Raw genomic sequence first — 27,370 nt, forward strand, 5'->3', positions numbered from 1 at the left:
CACGTGACGAGTCACCGTCGGGTTCCTCTGAGACCCCGCCCCGGGGTTGCGTAGTGGGACCCCGGAGACTGTGCGTGGAGGCGGAGCATTACCTCAGGACTCCTCCCTCGCCTTCCAATCGTTTGCGCACCTTATGTTCCTCTACCCTCCATTCTCCACCCAGCACGACGAGTAGTCTTTCGAGATGCACAAAGAGATCGATTATCGCCCCTTTATTTATTTTAGAGAAATTGCAGACCCATCCCCTCCCACTCTTCCCTCAGGTAGAAGAGAAGTTCTTTCACTGCTGAGGGCGCTACAATTGGAGGCTGTGGCTGAGCAGGAAAGGAGCCAGGAAAGCACAGCTCGTTGAAGACTTGAGCAAATAAATGAATAATGGGGGCGGGAATCATTTCATCTAGTATAAGCTTTAGGGCTCCAAACTTGCTCTGCTTTGGGGTTTTTTGTGTGGTCCCTAGAAGACAGGGTGGAGTAACTCAAAATCTTTAGACAAATGATGTCTGGGTGTCTCCCTAGGGGAGCTGTGCTGGAGTCTCTCCTTTGAGAGACTATGATGGATTCTCTCAGAGGGACTTCTGTGCGTTTCCTCCAACAGATTGTGTTGGCTCTTCTCAGAGGGCCTGTGCTCTCTTCTCTCAGAGAGAGTGTGTCCTCTCCTCTGAGAGAGACTGCGATGGCTTTTCTCAGAGGAACTTCGACATCTCCTCTCAGAGGGGCTGCGACATCTCCTCTCAGAGGGGCTGCGACATCTCCTCTCAGAGGGGCTACGACATCTCCTCTCAGAGGAGCTTTGATGGCTCCTCTCAGAAGGACTGCAATGGCTCTTCTCAGAGGGACTGAGATGGCTCTTCTCAGAGGAAGTGCATAGAGTTGTTTCCCTACAGAAGCTGTGGGGGGTTTGTTTCTTATTTGTGAGTTTCTCTTTGAAGTGACTGTGTGAAGTTCTCTTCACAGGGGAACCATGCAGGCTTCTCCCTCGCACCGGAACTCTGGTTCTTCTTTTGGAGTTCTTGGACTCCTGGCTAGAGACTTCTTTTCTGTAGAAGTTTTTCTGAGGTCTACTGAGACTGTCATGTTGCACAGTACCCAACGACTGTCTGATTGTGGTGGTTTCGAAAGTGGCACTTCTTTGGGAAACTATGAGCCTGGGCACTTGGAAAGCGCTATCCCCTTTTGGTTGTTGAGCTGATCTGAATTGGTCTGTTTCTTCCCACAACATGCTCTCCTGCTTAGTGGTTGGGTCTGTTGGCCTTAGCTTGACAAAGGGCACCCTGTCTCTTTTGCTGTCTCTGGCTTTTTGTTTTGGATGACAGTTTTTGCTTGACCACAAACGATCCGGCTTTGTCCTCTCCTCAGGCTTCTGCCCCACAAAAGCCATAATTCTTTGTGCTGTTTGGATTGCCTGCTTTAGGCCCCGAAAAAGCAGTTGAACGAATTTGGGTTGGGAGGATTTCTTACGTTGTCTTTTTAAAGAGGCGGTAGTTGTCTGAGGTGCTCCACTCCTTTTCCTTCTTAACTGGGCTGGTAATTCCCTAGAGGGACTGCATATTATGGTTCTACTGTTCGTGTAGAACTTCTTGTGTTGGGTTCTAATTCCCTTGGGAATTCTTTTCATTGGATACTTTGAATCACAGGTCTTTCTGATTCTCATTTTAGCCCACTTTTCATCCTGATTGCTTTCAGAGTCACTCTCTGGTAGAGAATGAACTTGAGTGAATTCATAGTGCCCAGGATCTCCGATATCTGTCTTTCCTACGAGGTCAGGGCCGCCACACTGCTTTCGCCTAATGTGGACTTGTACAGGAGCAAGGGACTGGGAAGACCCAGAATGGAAATCTATTGTAGAAGAAGGACTTTTGGAAGCTCGAGTACAGATTTTCGCTTTCCTTAGCAATGGTGATATAGGGCTCCTTGGTGTGATAGGCCTGTCTTTTCTATGATACTTTGGGACTTGGGATCTTTTCCCAGTTTGCAACCTAAAGCCAAGATGCAATCTAATCTCTCCATGGCCTTCAGGTGTGCTTACAAGGTACAGCTGTGGAAAGACAAGAAGATAAGGCCCCAAAGCGGCCTGTAATTTATGACTGCAATTAAAGCCTGAACATCGGCCACACTGTAGGCAGACAGGATATTTTAGGACCAGACCTGACGCTGGTGGTGGAGGTGCACTGGGGGGTATTTGACTCCTTAACAGTTTGGCTGCTATTTTTAGCTGCAGATCTTGTAGCAATTGGAACTGTTCTGAGAAGTCAGTCTTGGTCAGAGAAAGATGACTTGACTTGAGGGAGTGTTGGGACTCCAAAATCCTTGTCTTTGAATCACTCTGTGAATTCTCACTCTCTTCCACTAGAACAGGATCTTTCATAGTGAAAAATACATTGAAGGAAGACTCTGACTTGACTGGGGCAGGAAGCTGGCCCCCTGTATATGAAATAGGCATGTGCTGAATGACTTCCTGGGCTACATCACTGAGCTTTGAGTTTGTTTTCTTTATTCTCACTCTTCTTCCAGAACATTGCTGTATGATGGAGGACAGGGAAACACGTGTCCACATCCTTAAGGCCATTCTTTTCTCATGACCATGGCATGAAGTACGTCTCTGAATGTAGTTTTTGACCACGGAAGGCTGAGAAATAGTACCTTGACCCTTCTCTAGCAGACTCTGGGAAAATTCCATCAATTCAGCGGGAACCCCAAATAAATTCTGAATAGACTGACAGGTATCTGCAGTGGCGCTTTCTGTTAAAGATGTTTGAGAACAAAGATTTCTTTCCATAGTAGTCCCCAAGACATTCCCCAGCATTAGCATACTGGAGAGATATTGTCTAGGTAATCGCTGCCTCCAGGAGTGACTCTCACAGACATTCTGTCGTCTGCCCAAGACAGACCAGATAGGGCCTCTTTGAGCCCCTGATCCTGCCTGGAAGGTCCTAGATGACCTCCAGCTTTGTGGTGGGTGTTGGGAGATGCCCTGCAGTGAGTTCTCCGCCACCTGCTTCCTCTTAATCCTCTCCTTAGATATGACATCCACTCCCAGGATCTCAGAATGTAGGGTTCCTACAGTGTTAGCTGTCTTATCAGAGGGTTGATTATGGAGAGACAAAGGAAAGGTTGAAGACTGCATCATAGCAGGGACTACCAAGTACTCTTCAGGCTGCAAAATATCTGTCCAAAGGCTTTTTATATCCAAGGCTCTTGATAGCTCTGTCATCTCAGAATCCCAAGGGCCTCCTAATTCAGATGTTGTTTTGACAGAACTCGAGGTGACTAAGTTTGAAGAATTGTGTAGAAACCTAGAGAAATAACTCCCTATTTGTAACTCTTCTCCTGATGTTAACACCTCAGATTCCCTATTCTGATACACCTGTCTTTGATGCAAATCTTCAGATTCCATAACTTCAGGAGTTCCTATTTTTATCCCTATAGATTTCACAGCCTGAAGCCCTTGTTCATGAGTCAACCCTGTAGGATCCTCTAACAGAGATGTTGGCTGTAAGGTTAATTCTGCAGATTTCACTTCAGTATTTGGCCTTTCCGTTAATTTTACAGGTTCTACCAGTTCTTGAAAATGTGACCTGGGGAGTAAATCCAAACAATCCATGACCTCAAGCCCTAATCCTAGAGCTACTCTTATTGGTTCTACAACCTGAGGAATTGGTCCTGGTGCTAATTCCTCAGATTTTACAATTTGAAGTGATGGCTCTGGGATTAACATAGTCTTCACAATTTGAAATCCTGTCAAGTCCATTATTTCCAAAATTTGGTGTGTTGGTTCTGGGATTAATTTCTTAGATTTCACATTTTGCAACCATAGCCCTGAGGTAAACTCTGAAGGTCTCCCATCTTGCAGTTTTGGAGTCAATTCAACATAGTCTGCCATTTGAGTGGTTGGCCCTGGTGTTACTTTCACAGAATTTACAAATTGAAGTGGTGGCCGAGGAGTCACTTTCACAGGTTCAACAACTTTTGGGGGGGCTACTGGGGTTACCTCTACTGATTGATCAACTTGAAGCTGTATCTTTACAGATTCTGTGGCCTGATCTAGTGGCTTTGGTCTAATCCTCTTAAATTCTGTAATTTGACCCACTGGGACTATCTCTGAATATTTCTTACTTTGATTTTGTGACTGTGTTAGCCCCGTTGATGCCTCCCCTTGCTGCCAAATCTCAGAGCTGAGCTCTACAGATTCTGCATTTCCTGCAACTTGGCCTGATCGCTTTGGGGGCAACTCTAATGATTTCTCCCTTTGAAGCCATTGCTTAGAGGTCAAACCCACCGGTTCTGGGACCTGATGTTGTAACCCTAATATTATCTCTGAAGATCTCACATGATGCTGTGACTTGGGGGTCACTTCCATAGGTTCCCTCACTTGCAGCACTGTTTTAGAAGTCAACTCTGCAGTTTCAGGAACTGGATATCCTAGCCCTAGAGTCATCTCTGAAGATTTTGGGACATGATATAATGACTTAGTAATCGAAGCTACAGATTCTTCCTTTTGCAGTCTTTTCTGTGAAATGACCTCGACCGATTCTAGGACTTGAGGATAGGGCCTTCGAGATCTCTCTGCAGAACCAGTGGCTTTACTGATTGACTTTGGGGTCATTTCAAGGAATTCCTCTTTTTGTAACCTTGCCTTGGAGGCCAACCTCGTAGTTTTCGTAATGTGATTCTTGGGCTCTGGGGCAATCCCTTCAGATTCCACAATTTGCTGCGGTGGCCTTGTACATAACTCCCCTGAATCCTTCACTTGAGTCCATGACTGAGAGATCGACTTCAGAGTTTCTGGGATTTGATAGCTTTTCTCTGGGGTTAATTCTAAGGATTCCAAGTCTTGATCCCTTAGCACTGAAGGCAGATCAACCAATTCTGGTACTTGAGCGTACCAGAGCTCCAGCGGCATCCCTGATGATTCCATGGCTTGACCTGTAGGCTTTGGAGTCAACCCCACAGATTTCTCTACAATTTCTGTACCTTGATGTGCCAACCTTTGTGCCATTTCTGAAGATGCCATACCTTGATACATTGGCATTGAAACCAAATTCACAGATGTAGGGACTCGATGCCTTGACTTTGGAATCATCTCTGCATATGTTGCAAATTGATGCCCTGGACTAGGGATTATCTCAGAGGAGTCTGTGATTTGATAGCTTTTTCTTGGAGTTAGCTCCTCAGATTTCACTCTTTGAAGCAGTGATCCCAGTGCTAACTTTACAGATTTTATAGGTTGCTGCAGAGACATTGAAGACGATTTCATGTGTTTTATATGTTGCAACTTAGGTTCTGAAGGAAACTCCAAAGATTTCACATCTTGTTGCTGTGATTCTGGAGACAAATTTGAAGATTTGACACTAGTCAGCACTGGTCCTGCTACGAACTCCTTAGTTGGCTCTGGTGCCAACACTACTGATTTTACACCTTGCCATGCTGAAGTCAACTCTTGGCCATTCATACCTTGCTTTGGGGACCCTGACATCAACTCTGCAGGTTTCACTTCTTGAAAATATCGCTCTGGTGCGAAAACCTCAGATTTAACACATTGTGACCTGAGGCATGATGTCAACCCTAAAGAATTCACACTTTGAGGTGGTGGGAATAGGTCTGACTTCATAGATTCCACATCTTGAGAACATGGCTCTGGTATGAACACCTCAGATTTCTGCCTGAGGCAAGAAATCAACTTCTTAGAATTCATATCCTGAGGTTGTGGCCCTGGATTTAACTCCACAGATTTCTCTTTTTGAAAACATGACTCTAGTGCAAACTCCTCACATTTCAACTCCTGTAGCTCAGAGCCTGAAATCAATTTCACAGAATTTGCACCACAAAGCAATGGATCTTTGTTCATCTTCACAGACTTCACATCTTCAAGCAGTGGCTCTGGTAAAAATAATGCATATTTTGTATCATTTAACTGAGGGCCCAAAACAGATTGCCCAACTTGTTGCTCTGACCCAAGATGGTTCTGTAAAACTTGGACTTCTGGATATTTTGTCCCTGGAGTTAACTCAGAAGATTTTACACCTTCCAAGAGTGGCCCAGGGTTGCATCCCGTACAATCTACACATTGTGATTTTGACCCTGGATTCAACTCAGAAGAATTTACACACTGCAACTGTGGTCCATTGTTGTATTCCATAAAATTTATACACTGAAGCTGTGGCCCTGGATTCAGTTCAGAGGATTTCCCACCTTGTAACTTAGGCTCATGCTTCAGTGCCAGAAATTGCTCATCTGGAAGCTTCTTCTTGGTGCTCAATTCAGATCTTATTTCTTGCAGCTGTGGCCCAACACTGAACTCTAATGATTGCATACTTTGAAGCCTTGTTTCCAGGCACAACTTAGAAGATTTTACATCTTGCAACTGTTGCTCAGGATTGAATTCGGTAAATTTCACATCTTGAAGCTTTGTCCCTTTGCATAATTCTGAAGATTTTGTATGTTGTAAATGTGACCAAGGATTCAACACCATCAATTTTACATTTTGAAGCTCTGGACATGGATTCAACTTACAAGATTTCTCATCTTGCCCCTGCTTTCCAGCGTTGAACTCAGAAGATACAATACTGTGAACCTTTGATTTCAAGGCCGACTCAGAGGGTTTTGCAACCTGAAATTTTGGGCCACCGTTGACCTCTGTAGAGTTCACTATTTGAAGCTTTATTGGCTCAGAAGATTTTGCACCTTGCAACTTTGCAGCAGGGTGGGACTCCACAGATTTCACACCTTGAAGCTTCCTCCTCTGGGTTAACTCAGAAGATTTTCCACCTTGTAACTTTGGACCATGATTGAACCTTAAGTAGTTCACATCTTGAAGCTTTGTCCCTTGAATTGACTCAGGGTTTTTACTTTGTATCTCTAGTCCAGAGTTGAAAAATGATTTTATTTCTTGAAGCTTTGTCCTTAGGGTCTTTTCAGATTTCATACCTCGAAAAAGAGGTTTAGAACTGAACCCCTCAGATTTTACATCTTGAAGCTTTATACCCATGATCAGGTCAGAACATTTTATGTCTTGTAACTGTGGACCTGAGTCCAACTTTACAGATTTCACACCCGGAAACTTCCTTTCCAGGGTCACATCAGATTTCACACCTTGTAGCTTTTCCATAGGGATCACTTCAGAAGATGTCACACCCGGAAAGTGTGGTCCAGACCTGAAATTCATAGATTTTACATCTTGAAGCTTCATGCCCATGATCAACCTAGAAGGTTTCATATCTTGCAACTCTGGGCCTGACTTGAATACCATTGATTTCATTTTTTGAAGCTTTGTCCCCAGGATCAGCTCAGAAGATTTCACAACTTCCAACTGGGGACGGGGGCTGAATTCTTTATGTTTTACATCTTGAAGCTTTGTCTCTGAGGTCCCTTCAGAAGATTTCACACCTTGTAACGATGACCCAGGGTTGACATCTATAGATTTGACACCTTGAATCTTTGTCCCTACAGTCAATTTAGAAAATGTTATACCTTGCAACTGTGAGCTAGGGTTTGACTCAGTAAATTTCATGTCTTGGGACTTTTTCTCAAGTGGCAACATAGAAGATTTTATACCTTGCCACTGTGACCCAGAGTTGAAATCCTCAGATTTCACACCTTGAAGCTCTGTCTGAAGAGCAAACTCAAACGACTTCATATTTTTCAAGTGTAGTGGAGAGTTCATCTCTACAGTTTTATCACTTTGTAATTGTGACCCTTGGCTTAATACCCCAGATTTCATGTCAGGTTGCTGTGGTTCTTGTGTAAGCACTACAGAGTTTACACCTTGAAGCCGGGCTCCTGGGGCTAACTGTAAGTGTTTCACTTCTTGAAGCTGTAGTCCTGGGGTCAATTTAGGAGATTTCTCATCATGCAAGTGACACCTTGATTTGAACCTTGAAGTCAGGTCACGTGATTTCATACTTCTACACTGTTGACAGGGTTTCAAATCACAACTTTCAGGCTGATGTTTCTGGAGTGATGCTTGGAGCTCTGGATTTGGAGTCAACATAGATGACTTCATATCTCTTACCTTCATATCTCTAACCCGCAAAGGTTTCACCTCTGCTGGTTGGACACGTTGAGATTGTAACCCAAGATTTAGCAAAGATTTCACACATTGAAACTCTGGTACAGGTATCCACTGAACAGATTTCATACTTCCAAGCTGTGGCTCTTGGTTTAAATCCACAGTTTTTATACCTTGAAGCTGTGGCTCTGATGTTGATGCCAAACATTTCCCTTTTTGCAGTTGTGGTCTTGGGGACAACTCAGGGGTTTTCACACTCTGCAACTGTGGCCCAAGACTGAAGCCCATCTTTGTTGCACCTTGAATTTTGGGCCTTAGAGTTAATTTAGATGACTTCACTACTCTTGACTGTATGAAGGATTTCGACTCTGCAGATTTAACACCTTGCAGTGGTAACCCAAGATTTAACCCTATAGCTTTTGCACCTTGGAACTCAGGTCCTGGTATCCACTGAATACATCTCATACTTTTAAGCTGGGGCTCTTGGTTTAACTCAACAGTTTTCACCCCTTGAAGCTGTGGTCCTGAAGTTGACACCGAGGGTTTCACTTGGTACAACTGTGGTCCTATGGTTAACTGGCAAGATTTTATGCTTTGCAACTGTAGTTCAGGTTTGAATTCTTTAGATTTTACACCTTGAAGATTTGATTCTGGAGTCAATTCAAATGATTTCCTACCTTTCTGTAACTGTAATTCAACATTGACGTCTACTGATTTTCCATCTTTAAACTTCAGCTCTGGCATGAACTCCAAAGACATCCCATCTTCTGACTTAGACTCTCTCTCCAATTGCTCTGAGTTCACATGTTGCTGCTCTAGTGAGATTACAGATATCTCACAAAACTGTTCTGGCGTTGAAGGTAAATCCACAGATTTTACTCCTTGAAACTTTTGTATTCTGGTTACATTCACAGGCTTTACTACCTTCTTCTTTAGCCTTGGTGTCAATTTCACAGGTTTTACATACTGCAGCTCTGGATCTGAACTCGCCTTTACAAATTTGAAGCTTTGAAGCTTTAAATATGGGGTAATATCTACAAATTTCATGTTTTGCATTTGTAACTCTGAAGTCAATTCCTCAGGTTTCATACCTTGCAATTGAGGCCCTGGGAGCGATGGCCCTGGTGCAAAAGGCACAGAAGTCTCACCTGGCATCTTTGGTCCAAGTTTTAATTCCACAGCTTTCACATCTTGCGGTTGTGTTCTTGGGACCAACTCCACAGTTTTGAATTCTTGAGTTCTTGAATGCATAGTCAACGGAAGAGATTTCACACCTTGAAGCTTGGAATCTGGGGTGACTTTCACAGATTTGATATCTCTTTGTGGCCCTGAGGTTATCTCCACAGATTTCTCACCTTCCAGCTGTGGACTTGGGATTAGCAATGTAGATTTCATTCCTCTTAGACATTGCCCTGGAGTTAAGGCTAAAGATTTCATATCTTCGAGCTCTGACTCTGAGATCAACAAGTCAGATTTTGAACCTTGCAGTTTTGAGCCTGGGGTCAGCTCCACTGGTTGCACACCTCCCACCTGTGGCCCAATGGTTAACACCAGAGATTTGACATCTCCCAATTGTGGCTTTGGTGTTACCTGCATAGATGTCATACCTTCCAAATGTGACCCTGGGGTTAAATCCACAGACTTCGTATCTTCCATCTGTGGCTCTGGGAGTAGTGCCTCAGATTTTAAACCTTGATGCTTTGAGATTGAGGCCCACTGCACAGGTTTTACACGTTGCGACTGTGGGCCTAGGACCAATTCCAAAGATTTCATACCTTGTAACTGTGGTCTTCCGGTCAACTCCGAATAGTTTACACTTGGCAACTGTTGCCCAGGAGTCAACTCCATAGATTTCACATCTGTTATCTGTGGCTCTGAGACTAACGTAGGAGAAATGTCACGGTCAAAGCTTGACCTTGGGCCTACCTCTACACATTTTACACCCTGAAACAGTGGCTCTGGTACTAACACCTCAGGCTTAACCCCTTGCTGTTCAGGTCCTGGGGTCAACTCCATAGAGTCTACTCCTTGCATCTTTGGCTCTGGGGTCAATTCAAAAAATTTCACACATTGTAGTTGTGGCCTTGATTTTAACTCTGAAGATTTCACACCTTGAGGTTGTGTTCCTGATGTCAGGTCAGAAAATTTAACATCTTGCAGCCATGGTCCTGAATTAAGCCCCACCTGTTTCCTACCTGGAAGCCCTGGAGACATCTTTGCTAATTTAGGCCCTTGAAGCCCTAACTCTGGAGTCATCTTCACAGAGTTTACACCCTGAAACATGGATGCTGGGGTTTGCTCCCCAAATTTGACACCTTGAAGCGTTGGCCCTGAAGTCAATTCTGGTAATTTGACATCTCGCTGCCTTGGCCCTAGGTTCAGTACCTCAGATTTCACACCTTGAAATTCTGTTTCTGAGATCAATTTCGCAGATTCCGTGCTATGAACTTGTGGTCCTTCGATAGACAGAAGAGATTTCATATTTTCAACTGGGAGCCCTTGGTTTAACTGCAAAGGTGACTCTGTGGGTTCTATAAACCCGGCAGAATTTATATCTTGAAGCTGTGTTCCTGGTATAAACTGCACATGTCTGAAACCTTGATGCTTTGGTTCTGGGGTCAAATCAGAAAGTCTAATATCTTGCAAATATGGTCCTGAGTTTCGTTCCACAAATTTCATACCTTGAGGTTGAGATTTAGGAGTCGACTGTACAGATATAACACTTTGATGCTTTGGCTCAAGGATAAAATCTGACAATTTGATTTCTTGCACTGGGGAACCTGGGGTCAGTTCATCAGATTTCATACCATGGTGTGGGGGCCCTGAGATTAAAGCTAAAGGTTTTTCTCCTTGAAGAAGTGGCCCTGGAAATAACTGTGAAAATCTGACACTTTGCAATTGTGGCCCTACAGTCAATTTCACACCTTGGAGCTGTGTCCTTTTAGTCAAATCCTCTGATATACTTTGTAGCACTGGCTCTTTAATCAGTTTCTCAGGTTCTACCGTTCCAATTTTAGTTGACTGCTGGGTTAAATTAACATATTTCACATCCTGTAATTGTGGCTCTGGATCCAAATGCTTGGACTTTACTCCCTTGGGCTGTGGCTCTGGAGTCAACTCCATAACATGTGTTTTTGGTCCTGTAATCTGTTTAGATCTTACCACGAATGGGGATGATTCAGAGGTTAACGTTACAGATTTCAAATTTTGCAGTAGTGGCTCTGATTTCTCATACTGCACCCCTGGTCCTAAAGTCAACTCCAGAGATCCTTTTTCTGAATATGGTGAAACTGACATTGCATCCTGCATGTTTTCAACCGGAAGCAATGGCAACCCCACAGTTTCTGTGTTTTCATCTCCTGACCTTAGGGGAATCTCTGACAACTCAGTAACTTGAAGATGTGGACTTAGAGTCATTCTTGCAGATTCTATAACTTGACCTGTTGGCTTTTGTGTTAATGCCACTTGGAGTAAAGCCTCAGAAGTCAACCTCACAGTTTCCGTGTCTTGATAGCCTAGCTCTAGAGTCGTCTCTGAGAAATTTTCAGAATGTGGCCTGGGCATCATCCCAGCAGTTTCCGTGATTTGCTGTGGGATCAACTTCACAGATTCCTCCTCTTGTGACCAGAGCTCAGAAGCTAACTCTGCAGGTGCTGTGTCATGATGCCTTGATCTGGAAGTTAGACCCACAGATTTCATTGCTTGTAAATGTGGTTCCATGTTCCTTGATTCAACACGTGGTAACTGTGTCCCAGGAATTAGCCTTTCCGATTCTTCCAGTGGTACAGTTAAATCCACAAATGTATTAACATGCATTAATGGCCCTAGAGTCAACTCCTCAGGTTTTGTACTTTGGGGCTGTTGTTGTGAAGTCAATGGCACAGATTTCATACTTTGAAATTGTGGTTCTGAGATCAACTCCTCATAGTTCGTAACTTCTGTATATGGTCCTAGATTTAGATTAACAAACTTCATACCTTGGGACTCTGGGGTCAACACCTCTGATTTTATACCTTGCATCTCTGATCCTGGTACAAACTCCAGAGATTCTTGTATTGTGTGTTGTGACCCTGGAGTCTCCCCCAAGGCTTTTACACTTTGGATCTTTGTGTCAAGAGTACCTTGGGATGACACTGAGTTCCTCTGCCTAGATCTGAAGTCAGCCCCACACATTGGCCCTGGGGTCATTTCCACAGTCTCCATGATTGTACATTGTGGCCTTGGACTCGTCTTTCTTGGTTGTTTGGCTTGATGGTCCAACAATGTGTTCATTTTCACTGACTCCATGACTTGATATGGTAGCTTTGGAGTCATTACCACTGATTCTATGATAGGTAGATGTGATTTTGTAATAATCCCCATAGAATGCATGACTTGAAGCAATGCTGCAGGAGTTATCTTCACAGTATCTGTAACTTGAGTCCATGGTCTTGAGGTCATCTTCTTTGATTCCATAACTTGATGCGGAGACCTTGGAGTTACCTCCACTGATTCAATGGTTTGATATGCTGGTTTTGAGCTTACACTTACTGTTTCCATTGTTTTCATTGGTTTCACAACTTCATTTGACTGTGGGCACAAACCCACAGATTCTATCACGTCTGAATGTGATGCTGGGATCATCCCCATTGAATCCATGACTTGAAGTAATGCCAATGGAGTTATCTGTATGTTACCTCTGCCTTGATGCGGTAGCCTTGGTGTCAACTCCACATTAGTCACTTGGGTCTTAGGCTGCTGTATGCTTTTTTCTGGAAGACCTATGACCCTCTGCTCTATACTAAGCTCTAGCACATGTTTTGGGTCCTTCTGCAGTAAAGTAGTTTCCTTTTGAATTATGCCAACTCCTAAATTTGTGAGAGGTGACATGGTCGTTGATGTAACTGAGGGTTTGGATCCAAGGATTTGGTGGCCATCCCCAGGTTGTGACTGCTTACCTGGGATAAGTGACTGTGAAATTTTTGTTTCTGTTCTATTTAATCCAGATTCCACTCCAATGTTCACATGGAGCTGAAATGATGGAAGGTCTGGCGATTGATCGTTGATATTCTGATCAGTGCTTTGATGAATGGGCATAAATAACTGGATTTGGGGTTTCTCTGGTTCAGGGACTCCTCCTTGTACCTCAATTAAATAATTCAGAATTTCCCATGATTCCCTCACAGGCAGAGGTACTGTTTGTTTCCGCAAAGTACAAACCTTCCAAGCCATATGACCCTCTAACTTCCACCTAGCCAAAGGAGAGAGCTGGATTGAAGCCCATCCTGGGAATTGTGGTCCCTCCTTGAAAATATAATGTGGCCAATGATCTGTTGTCAGATGATTCTTGCTCTTTCTCTCGTCCTTTGTTTTCACTTCTTGTTTACAGAAATCTGGGGATTTAATAACAGAGTTGATAAAAAAGCTTTGAGTGCCTAAGGGTGAAAGAGCTGTCAAATTCTGAAAGAGTTTTGATTTCCCCAGCTTTGAGAGGCAAACAGGAGGTAAGGATGTGCCTTGGTTTAACACAGATGACTGCTTTTTGGATAAAATAGGTAAACTATGGCTTCGGAATTGCTGGGTTGTTCCTTCAGAAAAGACAGACTGGTGAGACAGGCTGGAGCTGTTGCATGATGATTCAGAGGAGGTGCTGTGGTTTGTAGATTGTTTTGCCTTCTTACAGTCACAACTGGGTAGGAAAGGCTCCTGAGCCACAGAAACAGAGGAAGTGGAGGAAGAAATCATATCCTGTGGTTCAGGCAAACACAATTCCCTAAGAGTTGATCTAAGGAATAAAGACAAAAGTTTTGTTTAGCTTTGAAGCAGGAAAAGGTAGGAAAGGGGAAAGATAATGGCCATTACAAATGCAAAATATTTTGGCCTGAGGGAGAACAAAAAAAAAAAGGTAGCTTTCCACAACATCAAGTACTTATGGAAAGAATTCCTCCACCAGGACAAAGGGAGGCATTTGTCCCCATTCCAATCAGACGTGATCCATAAACAGTGCTTCTTAAACTTCCTTTGAACCCAGAACTTTCCCCCATTGCCAAATCTAACTCTCCTTTCCTCCTCCCTTCTTCCTTCCTTCTCTTCCTCCTCTGTCTTTCCCTCCCTTCCTTCCTCTTTGTTAAAAGCTCTACCACCTTCAATCCCTACTCAGAAACTACATTTCCTGACCTTGCACTTTGCAGATGTTGGAAGATCTGTTGAAAACTCCTGTCCATTGACCAGAACATATATTCCTGGGCCCATCCCATAGGGAGTCCTGAAAAGCTGGATGCAAAAGAGTATGTCAGTGTAATTGAAGTGATATTAAAGGTACTGGTAAGGAAATCAATGAGAAGAAAGACTTAACTTAGAAAGGAGACAGCTATGGTAGTGAGGGAAGCAAAACAGAGTCCCAAGTATCTTACTCCTGACTTTTTTACAGTTTAACAGTAGGATAGGCTGAAAAGAGAAAGAATAGACACCATAAAGATTGATTTTACTCACCATGTCAAGTTAGTTTCAAAGCAACCCATCCTGAGGTCTTCTTCCCACTGTGGAGCTAGAAGTGAGGGTAAAGAATCTATTAGTATCATGACAATTGACATCACCTTATCCAACCCCCTTGTTCTGCAAATAAGGAAACAAAGATGAAGTCATGCCCAAGAATGTACAGCAAATTAGTGAAAGAGCTCAGATTTCACCTAGATCTCAAGTTGGTTTTGTAAACTGCCTGCACCATGTAGTAGATGTAAGCCACTGGAAAGAGTAGGAATAATCGTGGTTGTAGGGAGTTGGAGTGGGGGAAACAAAGGTCATAATTCATATTGTTCCTCCAAAGGAGTCTAACCAGTGTCTATGGTAGAGGAAAAAGGTACTGAAACCTCCTACACCAAATTCTTGGTACAAGTTACCCCTTCTCCATTCTCCACTCTCATCAAGTTTCTTTCCTGATACTTTGAGCTTTACACAAAATGAGATGAAGAAAGGATGTATGGAAAGAATTATGGAGCTATTTATATCTCTTTGGAGGTAGAGATGATAGAAAGAATATGCACCTTTCTTTCAATTACATCATTTTTTTCAACTTCCCTCCACTCGCTGTTAAAGGCTAGAGTCTTAAATCAACCCACAGCTGATCTATCATTAGCCTTGAGCAGAAAAACACAGGATAGACTCTTTCTTACCTGTGAATTTCTGGGTCTTTTTCAATTTATGCTGCTTTGAAGTCTAGAGAGGCACAAACAGAAAAAATAAAATCAGTTAATGTTCTAAGTTAGAGAATTTATTGACAGTGCATTTCATCTTATAGACACAAATGTTGATGTAATTAGCACCCATAACTTCAGCCACAACTACCACTTCATTCATTTATTCATGAATCATTTATTGAGTACTAAGTTCTTGGTGCTGTGTGGAGTGCTAGGGCTGCGAAGATAAATATGACTCCTGTATTCTAAGAACTTACATTAGTAGGGAAAACAGATATCTACACAGACAGTTACAATACTGTGTGGTAAATCCTGTAACGAAAATGAGTGTTAGGGAATACAGAGGATAGTCATGAACTATTTGGGAGAGAAGGAAAAGTTACACAAGAAGTTGCCATTTGAAGTGGAGTTTGAAGAATCAGCAGAAGGTTTTTAGGTGAAGAAAGAGCATTCCAGGCAAGTGGGAACATCACCCAGATTAAAACGTCATGATGGTCAAGTGCACTTTTGCTAAGTAGTGAGAGATGAACATGAAAAGGTAGGTAGAAGCCAGATTATGCCAAACTGTAGAATTTTTATTTTGCCCTGTAGGTTGGAATTTCCCTACCAATAGTTAGTAAACTCCTGGGGTTTTTTGCAAGGGTGTTCCAGGTCATTTCAAAGGCAGAAATGACATTTGCTACAATTTCAAATACTAAAACAATTTTTTATTTCTTCCTTTAAATCAGAACATCAGTGTCTGAGCGTATATTAAAAGAGAGTGTACAACAATTACTAGGGAATTCATGAATATGTTCATGATTCAGTCACTTATTTTATTACTCAGTTGAATACCCCTAGCTCAGCGGTAGCTTTAACTTTTAAACAGTTTTAAATTGACTTTATGCTTAATCATACATTATTTATGCCCACAATGGACCATTGGTTAAAAACAACAAGCAAAACGAAAACTGATGTTGAAATACAGGTTAATATATTTACAAATGATCTTTCTATATATTTATCTCAAAATGATCTCTACATATTATCACAGATCTAAATAATCCCCTACTACAAAACACTTGGAAATGCTGAATACAATACAACAAATACCCTTTCAAATGCAGAATTTAGGTCTTTACAAGAGAGTAAGGGAAATCTCTAGGCCAAAAGTAAAGAGAAAACTGAAAAACAAGAGTGGAAAGTCAGCTGATACTTCAATACCCTGGGTCATTTGCAGAGTCAGTCACTAAGGGACTTGGGATAACAGCAACGTAGGGACAAAACATAAGGCCCTTGTGAAGTGAGTATTTGGAATTGAGACACTGTGTGTGGGGGGAGGGGGAAACCAGGATTCTTACATTGGTACACACTCAGTAAAAAGGTAGCTAGAGAAAAATCTGCCCCCCAGACAATGAAGCTTGACCTCTGTGGGGAGTATGGGGGAAGCCTTCTCTGAGAATTTTAGCCAAGAGTCTATCCTCATACTAGTTTGGAATACTAAATTATACTCACTGTGTAGCCAAGAACCCTCAAACAGAAAATAAAAGTGGTCCTGGATTGGTAACGCCCCTAGTGCAAAAGGCAAAAGTAAATATAAAATCTCTTTGGAAATTGAAGTAGAAGAGGAAGGAGAAATAAAACAGTTTGAATAACTATACAATAATAAATGAGAAATACCTAATGAAATGGTTAAATTATTAGAAAAAAATATAAAATACCAAAAGTGGTCAAAAAGAAATAGATCATTTGAGTAGACCAATCAATATGAAAGTAATTGAAATGATAATCAAAGACATTCATAAAAGAATTCACCAAAGTTTCTAAATACCAGAACAACTTACAAATATCACTAGCATTTCTCTACTGCAGGAAAAAAACTAGAAAAATATAATTTTCAATAATAAAAGATACATCCTTCACAATAGCAATAAAAATGACAGAGTATCAAGGCATTAAGTTAACCAAGAATATAGAAGACCTTCATGTAGAAAACTCTAATAAGGGACATAGAAGACAATCTGAATAAATGCAGAGACATTCCAAGAGACAGTCTCTTGGTTAGAATAATTTAAAATTATACAGATATGAGAACTCCCCAAATTATACTTTAATGCATTCCCAATCTAAATTTCATTTGGAATGTTTCAAGAACTTGTCAAACTCTCTAAAATTTATATGGCAGAAGAAATGTCCACTAACCGCTAAGTCAACCTTATAAAGAAGGGCATAGAAAGAACCTGCTGTACCAAACACTAAGACACTACAGATCTATGGCAATAAATGCAGGAACAAACAAAACAATGGAACACAATAGAGAACTTAAAGATGGACTCATGTGTATACAGCAAATGGATATAATAAAGGGAGTTCCACAAATCAATGGGGAAAAGATTCTTTAGCAAATAGTGATAAGAACACTGGCTCACAATTGGATCATTTCTTTATACTATATATAGAGGTGGACGTCAAATGTATTAAAAACTAACATGTGAAGCACTGGAACATTGAAAAACATGTAGGAGAAAATCTTTGTGACCATGGGCACAGAAGGACTTCTTAAAGAAAACTTCAAAAATACAAAGAATAAGACCAAAAATATATATATAGTACAAGACCCTACCACATTTAGCTGAAACCTCAAAATGACAAAACTGCCAGTCACTCCTAACCCCAGGGAACTGCAAGGAAAGTTGTCTTGACACTGAGAAGTTCAGAGGACTGAAGTGAAGTCCCTTGGAAGTCTTAACCACAGGTTGACTTCTGTGTAATTTGCAGCTCAAGTTCACATCATCCACATAGTCCCAAAAAATCCTCAAGCCATGAATTTAAAGTGGTTCTTGCCTGATAGTGCCACAGTCAAAAGCAAATGAAATACTCTCTGAGGAAGATCTTCATCCTAGGCTTCAAAAACTCCCACGGATATTGCATTTCATTAAACCTAAGATGTTACTGATTATAAAATGTACCATTATTTTACAAACCACTAGGCATGAAAAAGAAAACACTGCCTAAAGTGTTAAATATTTTAAAATAAGCACACGTGTAGATACAATAGAAAGCAGAAATAAACCTACACGATGTCAGGTGTTGAAATTATTGGATCTAGATTAGAAAACAACGAAGTATACTACAAGTAAAGAAATAAAGGCAAGACTAAATATATTTGGAAGGAACAGAAATTCGTAAAAGGTGATCTAGCAGATTTAAAAGAGAATCAAATGTCACTTCTAGAAATTAAGAATGCAGTACTGAAATTAAAACCTCAATGGGTGGATTTAGCAGCATTAATAAAATACTTCTGAATAGAGCATTAGGTAAGTATGCATATTAAAATTCTTGGAGTAACCACTGAAAGAACAGAATGTATAACTTCGAAGGTAGTAGAAGGGGGAAAATGGAGAGAAAAATAAATAAATCCAGGATTTCTGTTTATAACAATGGTTTGAATCCTCCTAATGAAAACTAGAAAAGCTGGACAAAAAAAATAAATAAAATTAACATCTATTTTGAAGTCATTGGAAAGCTATCAAGGCATCAAGAACCAGAGGACTCAAGATTCCAGAGAAAAAGGAAGGGTAGAGAAGTGAACCCAGATTTCCCCCTCAAAGCATTTGTCAATTCTCAAGCCATGGCTGACAGGCTGAAAAGCTAAGCAAAATCTTCAGTAGCTTTATGAGCTAGATGAACGAAAAATGACTTTAGGGACCAAGGAGGAGTGGCCTTAGTAAATATCTCAAGCTTTCGGTTGAGACCCCCAAAGGGTTATACTTTGGAATAGGAATAAACTAGAACTAAACAAAGCTCAAAAGTTGAAGCTCAGCCTCTGATGATTTCAATCCCTGATTAAGATGAGTTTACTCTAAATAATACTTCCAGAAGCAAAAATAACTACTGTCTGGAGGAAAGTAACTTTACCCAAAACCTTGAATTATCTCTTCAATTGAATATGTCTGTATTCAATTAAAAATTGTCATGTGTACTAGAAGACAAGACTGAATGATTGAAAACTAAGAGACAAATATGGACAATATATACAAACTTATAGGCAATCCAGATATTGTTAAAAGATGTGGACTTTAAAAATATATATAATTTTTTATTTTTTTTTGTAGAGCTGAGCGACCGAGGCTGCGAGCGAGATGCCGGTGGCCGTGGGTCCCTATGGACAGTCCCAGCCTAGCTGCTTCGATCGTGTGAAGATGGGCTTTGTGATGGGTTGCGCCGTGGGCATGGCGGCCTGGGCGCTCTTCGGCACCTTTTCCTGTCTCAGGATCGGAATGCGGGGTCGGGAGCTGATGGGCGGCATCGGGAAAACCATGATGCAGAGTGGCTGCACCTTTGGCACATTCATGGCTATTGGGATGGGCATCCGATGCTAATCAAGGCGATGGTTGTCCACCTCTACCCCCTCCCATCAGTCCTGGCCCATGTACAGTAATAAAGACTTTGAGTAGCAAAAAAAAAAAAAAAAAATATATATATATATATATATATATATATATACATATATATATATATATATAATTTTTATGCTCAAGAAATCAGATGACAAGATGCAGAATTTTAGCCAAAAACTAGAAAGTATTTTCTAAAATCTAATGGAAATTCTAGAACAGAAGAAAAAAAAAATAGAGACCTGAAAATCGGTATACAGCAGATTAGACACAACTGAAGAGATTCTGAATAAAATATCTATATTGAAGCATGGAGAGAAGAAAGGAGAGAAAATAGATACAAGAACCAAGAGACAGGGGACAAGATAAAGGGCATTTATGAAAAACCCACAGCTAATATACTTAGGGTGAAAGACTGAAAGCTTTCTCTCTAAGCTGAGGAACAAGATAAGGATGCTTGCTTTCACTACTTCTCTCTAACATTGTACTAGAAGCTCTGACTAGTGCAATTAGGTAAGGAAAGGAAATAAAAACGCATCCAAATTGGAAAGGAAAAAATAGAACTATCTCTATTCATAGATGACATGATCTTATTTATAGAAAATCCTAATGAATAGAAAGAGAGAGAACTATTAGAGCTAATAAATGAATTTAGCAAAGTTGCAAGATACAATATCAACACACAAAAATCCGCTGTATTTCTATTCACAAGCAGTGAACAATATGAAAGCAATATTATTCACCTAAAATTACTTATCATATATTATGAAAAAGGGAAAAAATGATTTTCAAATTCCTAAGGGGGTTGACAAATTTTGACAATGAAAGAAGTCTGAGAGTCAAAAAAGGTCGGGAAATGCTGCTGCAGGCAGTTGGCTGGTTGTTAATTGTTTTAGTTACTTTTAGCAGTGAGACAATTAGCTTTGGGAGGTTTTGTGTGTGTTGTGTTTTTGTTTTGTAGAGGCAGGGACTATGCTTCAGGCTGGAAAATGTTTGTAGGAGACCAGCAAGGAGACTGTAAATAGTTCGAGAGAGGAATTCCTAGTTAAGAAAATGACACTGGATTGCTGTACTTAAGAGATGTTTCTGAGGAAAAAATTGAACGAACTTTGTGGCCAAATACGTTGATAGCCACACATATCGCCAAGATCTAAAGTCTAGGCTAGCATTCTGTCCAGTAGAATTTTCTGTTGAAGGGAATATTCTATATCTGCTCTGTCCAACAAGGTAAACTCTAGCCACGTGTGAGCACTTAGAACGTAGATAGTACAATTAAGGAACTGAATTTTAAATTTTATTTAATTGTGATTAATTTAAATTTAAATGGCCACATGTGGCCAGTGGATACCAGAGATACAGATCATTAATTTGAGCTGCTTGATGAATATCTCCACATACATTTTACAAGAACTTCAAATGTCGTAGTTCATTTTCTGCCTCCTACCACACTTGCAACTTCTCCTGTCTAATGTTTCCTATTGTTTAAAATGCCATCATCTTGTCAGTCATTCAGGGTTAAACTAGAGATGTCCTTCATTCATTTCACAAACATATGGGAAACACTTACTTCTCTCAAGCAATAGGCTAGGCACAGGGGATACAAAGATGAATATAGTCCTTGTAGGAAAATAATGATAACGTTTATAGTTAACGCTTTGTGTTTGAGGTCCAATCAGGAAAAGAATACTCAGGCTCTTCTTTCTTTTTCTGCCTCACCTCCCACATCCAAACGTTCACCACACTACACCCTTCGTCTTTCATATCTCTGAGGGCAGAGATTTGTGTCCCTTCCATTTACTGTTGTATCCATCACGGTGCCTTGTACGTGGTCACGGTGACATGTGGGAAACATTTGGAGAAGGAAGCCATGTCCTCTTTTCCACCTTACTGTTCTGCTTCTTACATTTCCTTTTCCCTCCTTCATACTAAGTCATTCCTATGGCCTCCTATTGGCTTAGCTATGCCAGGGAACTACCATATACACTTACTGGAGTGATTTTCAAGTCTCACTCTCAAATTGTGGTCCTCGGTCCAACAGCAGTAGCGTGACCTGGGAGCTTGTTGAAAATTCACTCTCAATGCCTACTCCACACCTGAATCAGAGTCTGTGTCTAACAAGACCCCCAGGTGATTCATATGCACATTAAAGTTTGAGAAACATTGTTCTAATGCACAGATCTGAGCACATGTTTAGCTGGCTTTAAAATCTTTGATGTCTTTCAGGTGCTTAGGGAGTAATATTTATACTTCAAAGTATTCAGCCTGGCATTTGAAGCCCTCTGCAATTTGAACTCTGTCAATTTTCTAACTCTTCCTCTCACTGAATTCCCTACATTTCTACACTCCATCCAGATAGGGGTCTTCACCTCTCCTCAAACACATCCAACACTCTTTTGCTCCCCATGCTTTTCCCCAATCTATTCCTTCTGTCTGGAGAAAATGTTCCACTACCCCCCCCCCCCACCAAATCCACCTTCAAAAACCCTTTCTCTGAAGCACAACTGAAAGTGAGCTCTCCCAGAAGGCATTTTATAGATTCCCCCTAGTTCAAAAATACTCTCTTCACCTCCCATCTCTTTAGCAATATTTATACCCCTATTACCTCTTATCACTTTCTCTTTCCTTGAGTTATGTATATATCTGACTGTCTCCCCCACTTCACCTCAAGTTCCTAGAAGGAGACGATGGTGTTTTATTCTTCTTCAATGTCTAGTATGCTGTCATATAGTAGGGGCTGAAGGTTTGTTGAAATGAATTGAAGGGAAAAGGATTGAGAGTGACTTATAGGAAGATATTCAAAAGCACTATCTCAACTCCTCTTCCCCCCCCCCCCCCGTCCAATTTCCCCCATGGCCCACAATGTAGGAGTTTCTGTGGCTTCAGGGGTACGGGCAGGGAGCAATGAGTTTCAAGAGAGTGTTGCATCACATACCTCTGAGTTTGACTCCGCTGCCACCTGCTCCCTGCTCTGTTCCCCAGAAAACAGCACCCAAAACCCCAAAACAAGGAGACCAAATAATAGTAGAAGGCTGACATTTGGTGGCAGTGGGATGGCCAGTCCCCAAATTAGTGCCATTACTTAACGCCATGCCCCTCTCAGCCCAACAGTTTTCTCACTCAAGTCTTTGATTCCGTATGACATCACAATGGGCATTCCAAGGTAAACCTGACAGGGTCTAGCCATCCTTTTCCTGCAGCTGTCCATGGCTTTGCTTGGACAGTCAACGCGCAGGGATGAGCCCCTTTGCAACTCTTCTAGGATCGGGCTGGACAACTTGTCCTACAGTATAGAGACAAGGATTCAAAGGAATGGGACTTCCAAATGGCCTGGCCTGCCCTGAAAGCATGTTCTCTGGAGCCAGTCATTCCCTAGAGGTCCAGGTGTCTTATGTTCCGAATCACAAATTAGAATGGGTCGAGTACATGTAAGAAGCTGGGATATTTTACGTAGGCATTCTCAGAAAATCTGAGATACATGGTTTCCTACCTCTAATGCTTGACACATTTCCTAGTTGCTGTTGCATTGAGACAGAGAAGAGAGGTCACATAGGGAATTTAAATGACCTTAGAGGATCCCTCTACTCCACAACCCCTGGTCTAATTTTCTAAATCTAGAGCATTTATTTTGTCATTACACCCAGAGTTGACTGCATTTTCAAGGTTTAATTCACTGTAAACAAAATTTACAAGGAATCAAATTATGCTATAACAAAGATAAAAAACTGGCCAGGACATCTTTTTTCTTATAGGAAAGTTAATGTGGAAAATAAATTCTATTAAATAACTATTGAATAGCAGGCACTGTCTTAGGGGAAAAAAACATGGTCTCTTACCTCACAGAATTTTCAGTCTATTGGGTCAAATATTCTTGAAAAACCCATTAGCAAGGAAACGGTTAAGTAAATATGCTAAATCCGTATTAGGAAATACTCTGCAGACACTGTAAAGATTATAATTATAAGGAATGAGACCTGTCATACTGAGCATGCATTATGTGGCAGGTACTAGTTATATGCCAGCCTGGAGTTCTAAGAAAAGATTAGGGCTGGATGTACAGTTTGGGTTCTTAAAATATATAGGTACACTTTGACATGCACCTTTTTCTATATGTATGTAAAAATGTATTTTTTTTTCTTGAGAGTCATTCATGCTATTTTCTATAGCTGAGATTAATTCATTTTTACTACTTCATTGCATTCTATAACCATGCCATAACTCACTTATCCATTATATTGACAGGTATTTGTCTTGTTTTCTGTTTGTGGCTATTACAAACAATGTTGTTTAAACATCCTTGTTCATGCATCTTGGTGGAAATATATTCCTGTTTCTCTATGGCAGTGTTTCTCAAGCTTTAACATGCCTCAGAATCATCTAAAGGGCTTGTTAAAACACGGATTGCTGGGTCCTCCCCAAGAGTTGCTGATTAAGCTTGGAGTGAAGCCCCAGAGTTTGGCACTTCTAGTAAGTTTCCAGGTGATGCTGATGCTGTTGGTCCAGGACCACTTTGAGGATCCCTGCTCTAGGGTATCTACCCAGGGGTAGACTTGCTAGGCTATAGAATATATGTAACTTAAAGTTTAGTAGACAGTGTGTCGTGCGGGGGACTCTGCTCGCTGGACCATTTATCACGCGGGGCGGCCTGCGGGGTCTCTGGTCCCACTCCCCACACAAGAACGCAGGATATGGCTAGGCCAAAAAGGAACACCCATGGGGCCATAGGTAGCGAAGTCATACCACTATACTCTCGCTGGCGGCTGGGTTGGAGACACAGGAAGCAGGAGCCACACTGTTTGCAACCCTCACTGCTCCACTTGCAGGCTCAGCCACCATCTTCTTGCTAGCCCCCATTTCCTGCTAGCGTAGCCACAGCAGTTATATTAGTGCCCAATGGCTCACTGGTTACAGCTGACGGCCAACTAGCCACAGCTGATGGCCATTTGATCACAGTCGATGGCCATTTACTACCTGAGCCAGCACCTTTCTATGTGAGGCCAAGAGCCTGGAAACTGCTTTTTGGGGCTCTGTCCCCACACAGTGGCAAACTGTTTTTCCTAAGTGGCTATGTTAATACTTCCACCAGTGGAGAATGACAGTTCTTGCTTTATTCTCATGTCAACATATGGTATTGCCAGGCTATTTAATTTTAGCCAATCTGGTGTATGTATCGGTAGTGGTATTTCACTGTGGTTTTAACTTAAATGCCTCTGATGAATAGTAATTGCTAACTTGCGAACACATTTTCATAAGTTAATTGGGCATTTGTCTTTAAATATGTTGCTGCATTCCAGTTGCTAATATTTTGTTTAGGATTTTTGTTACCTATTTTCCTGAATGAGGCCAGCCTGTAATTTTCCTCCCTTGTTCTGTCTTTATCAGGTTTTTGGTATCAAGGTTAAGCTAGACTCATGAGTTGAGGAATATTTCGTCTTTTTTTATACTCTGAAAGAGTTTGTATAAGATCGGAATTATTTGATCCTTCAATGTTTGATACAAATTGTCAGCAAAGCCATATCAGACTGGAGTTTTCTTTGAGTGAAGGTTTTTGACTACAGATTTCAATTTATTTAAAGGTTATAATACTATCGAGAATTTGTAGTTTTTTGAATCATCTTTGGAGAGTTTCATTTTCTAATAATTTTTCCATTTAATCTGCATTTTCAAATGTACTGATATAAAGTTATTCAAATGTCTGCTTTGTTTTTATGATATTTGTTATTTGTGTCTTCATTTTTATTTTCCTTTTCCTTGATCTATTTGGCTAAAGATGTGTCAATTTTAATTAATCTTTTCAAGGAGCCAACTTTCTGTATCTCTGTGTCCTATTTCAATAATTTCTGCCTTTGTCTTTATTATTTTCTTACTTCTACTTCCCCCACCCACAGCTTTATTGAAATACACTTGATATATAACTACCTCTACTTTCTTTGGATTTATTTTGCTGGGGTTTTTTTCTAACTTCTTGAGATGATTGCTTAGATTATTCACTTTTAGCCCTTTCCCCCGATATAGGCATTTGAGGATATAAATTCCCCCTTAGTACTACTTTAGCTTCATTCCACAAGTTATGATACGTAGATTTTTTGTTCTTTTCCAACTATTATCTAATTTGTATAATGATTTCTTCTTTGATTCATGGGTTACTTAGTAGTTCATTTTTTAAATTTCTAGATATATGTGGATTTTCTAGTTATCTAACAGAGTTGCATTGTGGTCATAATATATACTTTAATTTCAATCCTTTGAAATGTTTTAAGACTTTATTCCCAGTTCAACTGAAAAAATTTGATGTGTGCTTAAAAATAAGATGTATTCTACTGGTGTTAAAAACAGTGTCTCTTCAGAGCTTCTTCTTCTGTGTGTGTGTATGTTGGGGGCAGTGGAAACAGTATATCTGTGCCCATTTGGTCAAGCGTGCTAATCTTGATGTTCAAATCTATATTATCCTAATCTTTTCTCTGTTTTTTTCCACCAATTACTAAGACAAGTGTGTAAAATTTCCCACTATGGTTGTGGATTTGTTAATTCTCCTTTGAGTACTGCAGATTTTTGCTTTATATATTTTTAATTGCTATTTAAAATCATAATTTACTCCTGATGAATTAAATCTTTTATCACTATGAAAACCCTCTCTATCATTAATAATACTCTTTGCCTTAAGTTATTTTGTCTGATATTAGTATTACTATAGCCATTTTCTTTTAGTTGGTATTTGCATGGTGTATCTTTTCCCATTCTTTTACTTTCAACCTTTCTGTATCCCTTTGTTTTAATATTAGATAGAAAATTTAAAAAATCTAAATATAGGCTATTTGCAAGAGATACATCTAAAACAAATAGTTTAACAGAAACATGTATTCCATTTACATTTAATGTAATTTCTAAAGTACTTGAATCAAAATCTACCCATTTAGTTTGTGCCTTTTATTCTGTCCTGTTTGATACTTCTTTTTCCCTCTTGCTTTTTACTTAGATTACTAAATATTTTTTAATTAACTACTCTATTTTCCTTTCAACTTCATAATTAGAAGTTATACTCCCTGTTTTTGTTCTTTTAGTGCAGGGATTGGCAAACTATGGCCTGTGGGTCAAATCTATCTTGCTGCCTGTTTTTGCAAATACAGTTTTACTGGAACACAGCCACACCCATTTTACATTTTGTCTATGTCTGCTTTCATGCTGCAACAGTAGAGTTGAGTAGTTACATATAACAAAGACCATAGGGGACCTGCAAAAACTAAAATGTTCACTATCTATCCCTTTACAGAAAAAGTTTGCTAACCCCATATAAAATGCAATCTGGATAATTAACTTATCAAATTCTTGAATGAATCAAAACCTTTATCCTCTTTATGGATAAATCAAGGCCCTTACAATATTTTAGCCTTATTGACCCCTTCCCACATATATGTTATTATAGTCAAGAATTTTTATTTTTTTTAATAAACTTTATTTTGGAATAATTTTAGATTTACAGAAGAGTTGCTAAAACAGCACAGTGGGTTTCCATATGCCCGTCACCTCATTTTAGCTCATGTTAATATCTTACATAACTTTGGTACATTTGTTAAGTCTATGCAATTAACGTTGGTATATTTACTATTAACTCCAAACTTCATTCAGATTTTACCAGTTTTTCCACTAATGTCCTTTATCTGTCCCAGACCCACCACAGTGTACCACGTTGTGTTTAGTTGTCATGCCTCCTTTGTCTCCTCTGGTCTGTGATAGTTTCTGTCTTTCCTTGTTTTCTATGACCTAGACAGTTTTGAAGCATACTGGGCTGGTCTTTTGTACAATGTCCTTAAATGTGG

At 40.5% G+C, this 27,370-nt stretch overlaps 1 protein-coding gene across 1 annotated transcript; it reads left to right on the top strand.

The window, feature by feature from the left end:
- The first annotated feature begins 19,274 nt into the window (after window positions 1-19,274).
- LOC117033025 (reactive oxygen species modulator 1-like) lies at window positions 19,275-19,635 on the top strand. Its single transcript, XM_033124884.1, has one exon. It carries the CDS (start codon window positions 19,302-19,304, stop codon window positions 19,539-19,541), a length of 240 nt encoding a protein of 79 aa, XP_032980775.1. The 5' UTR covers window positions 19,275-19,301; the 3' UTR covers window positions 19,542-19,635.
- The last annotated feature ends 7,735 nt before the right edge of the window (window positions 19,636-27,370 follow it).

The sequence above is a fragment of the Rhinolophus ferrumequinum genome, chromosome 13 (assembly GCF_004115265.2).
Source record: "Rhinolophus ferrumequinum isolate MPI-CBG mRhiFer1 chromosome 13, mRhiFer1_v1.p, whole genome shotgun sequence".
Classification (NCBI taxonomy): domain Eukaryota; kingdom Metazoa; phylum Chordata; class Mammalia; order Chiroptera; family Rhinolophidae; genus Rhinolophus; species Rhinolophus ferrumequinum.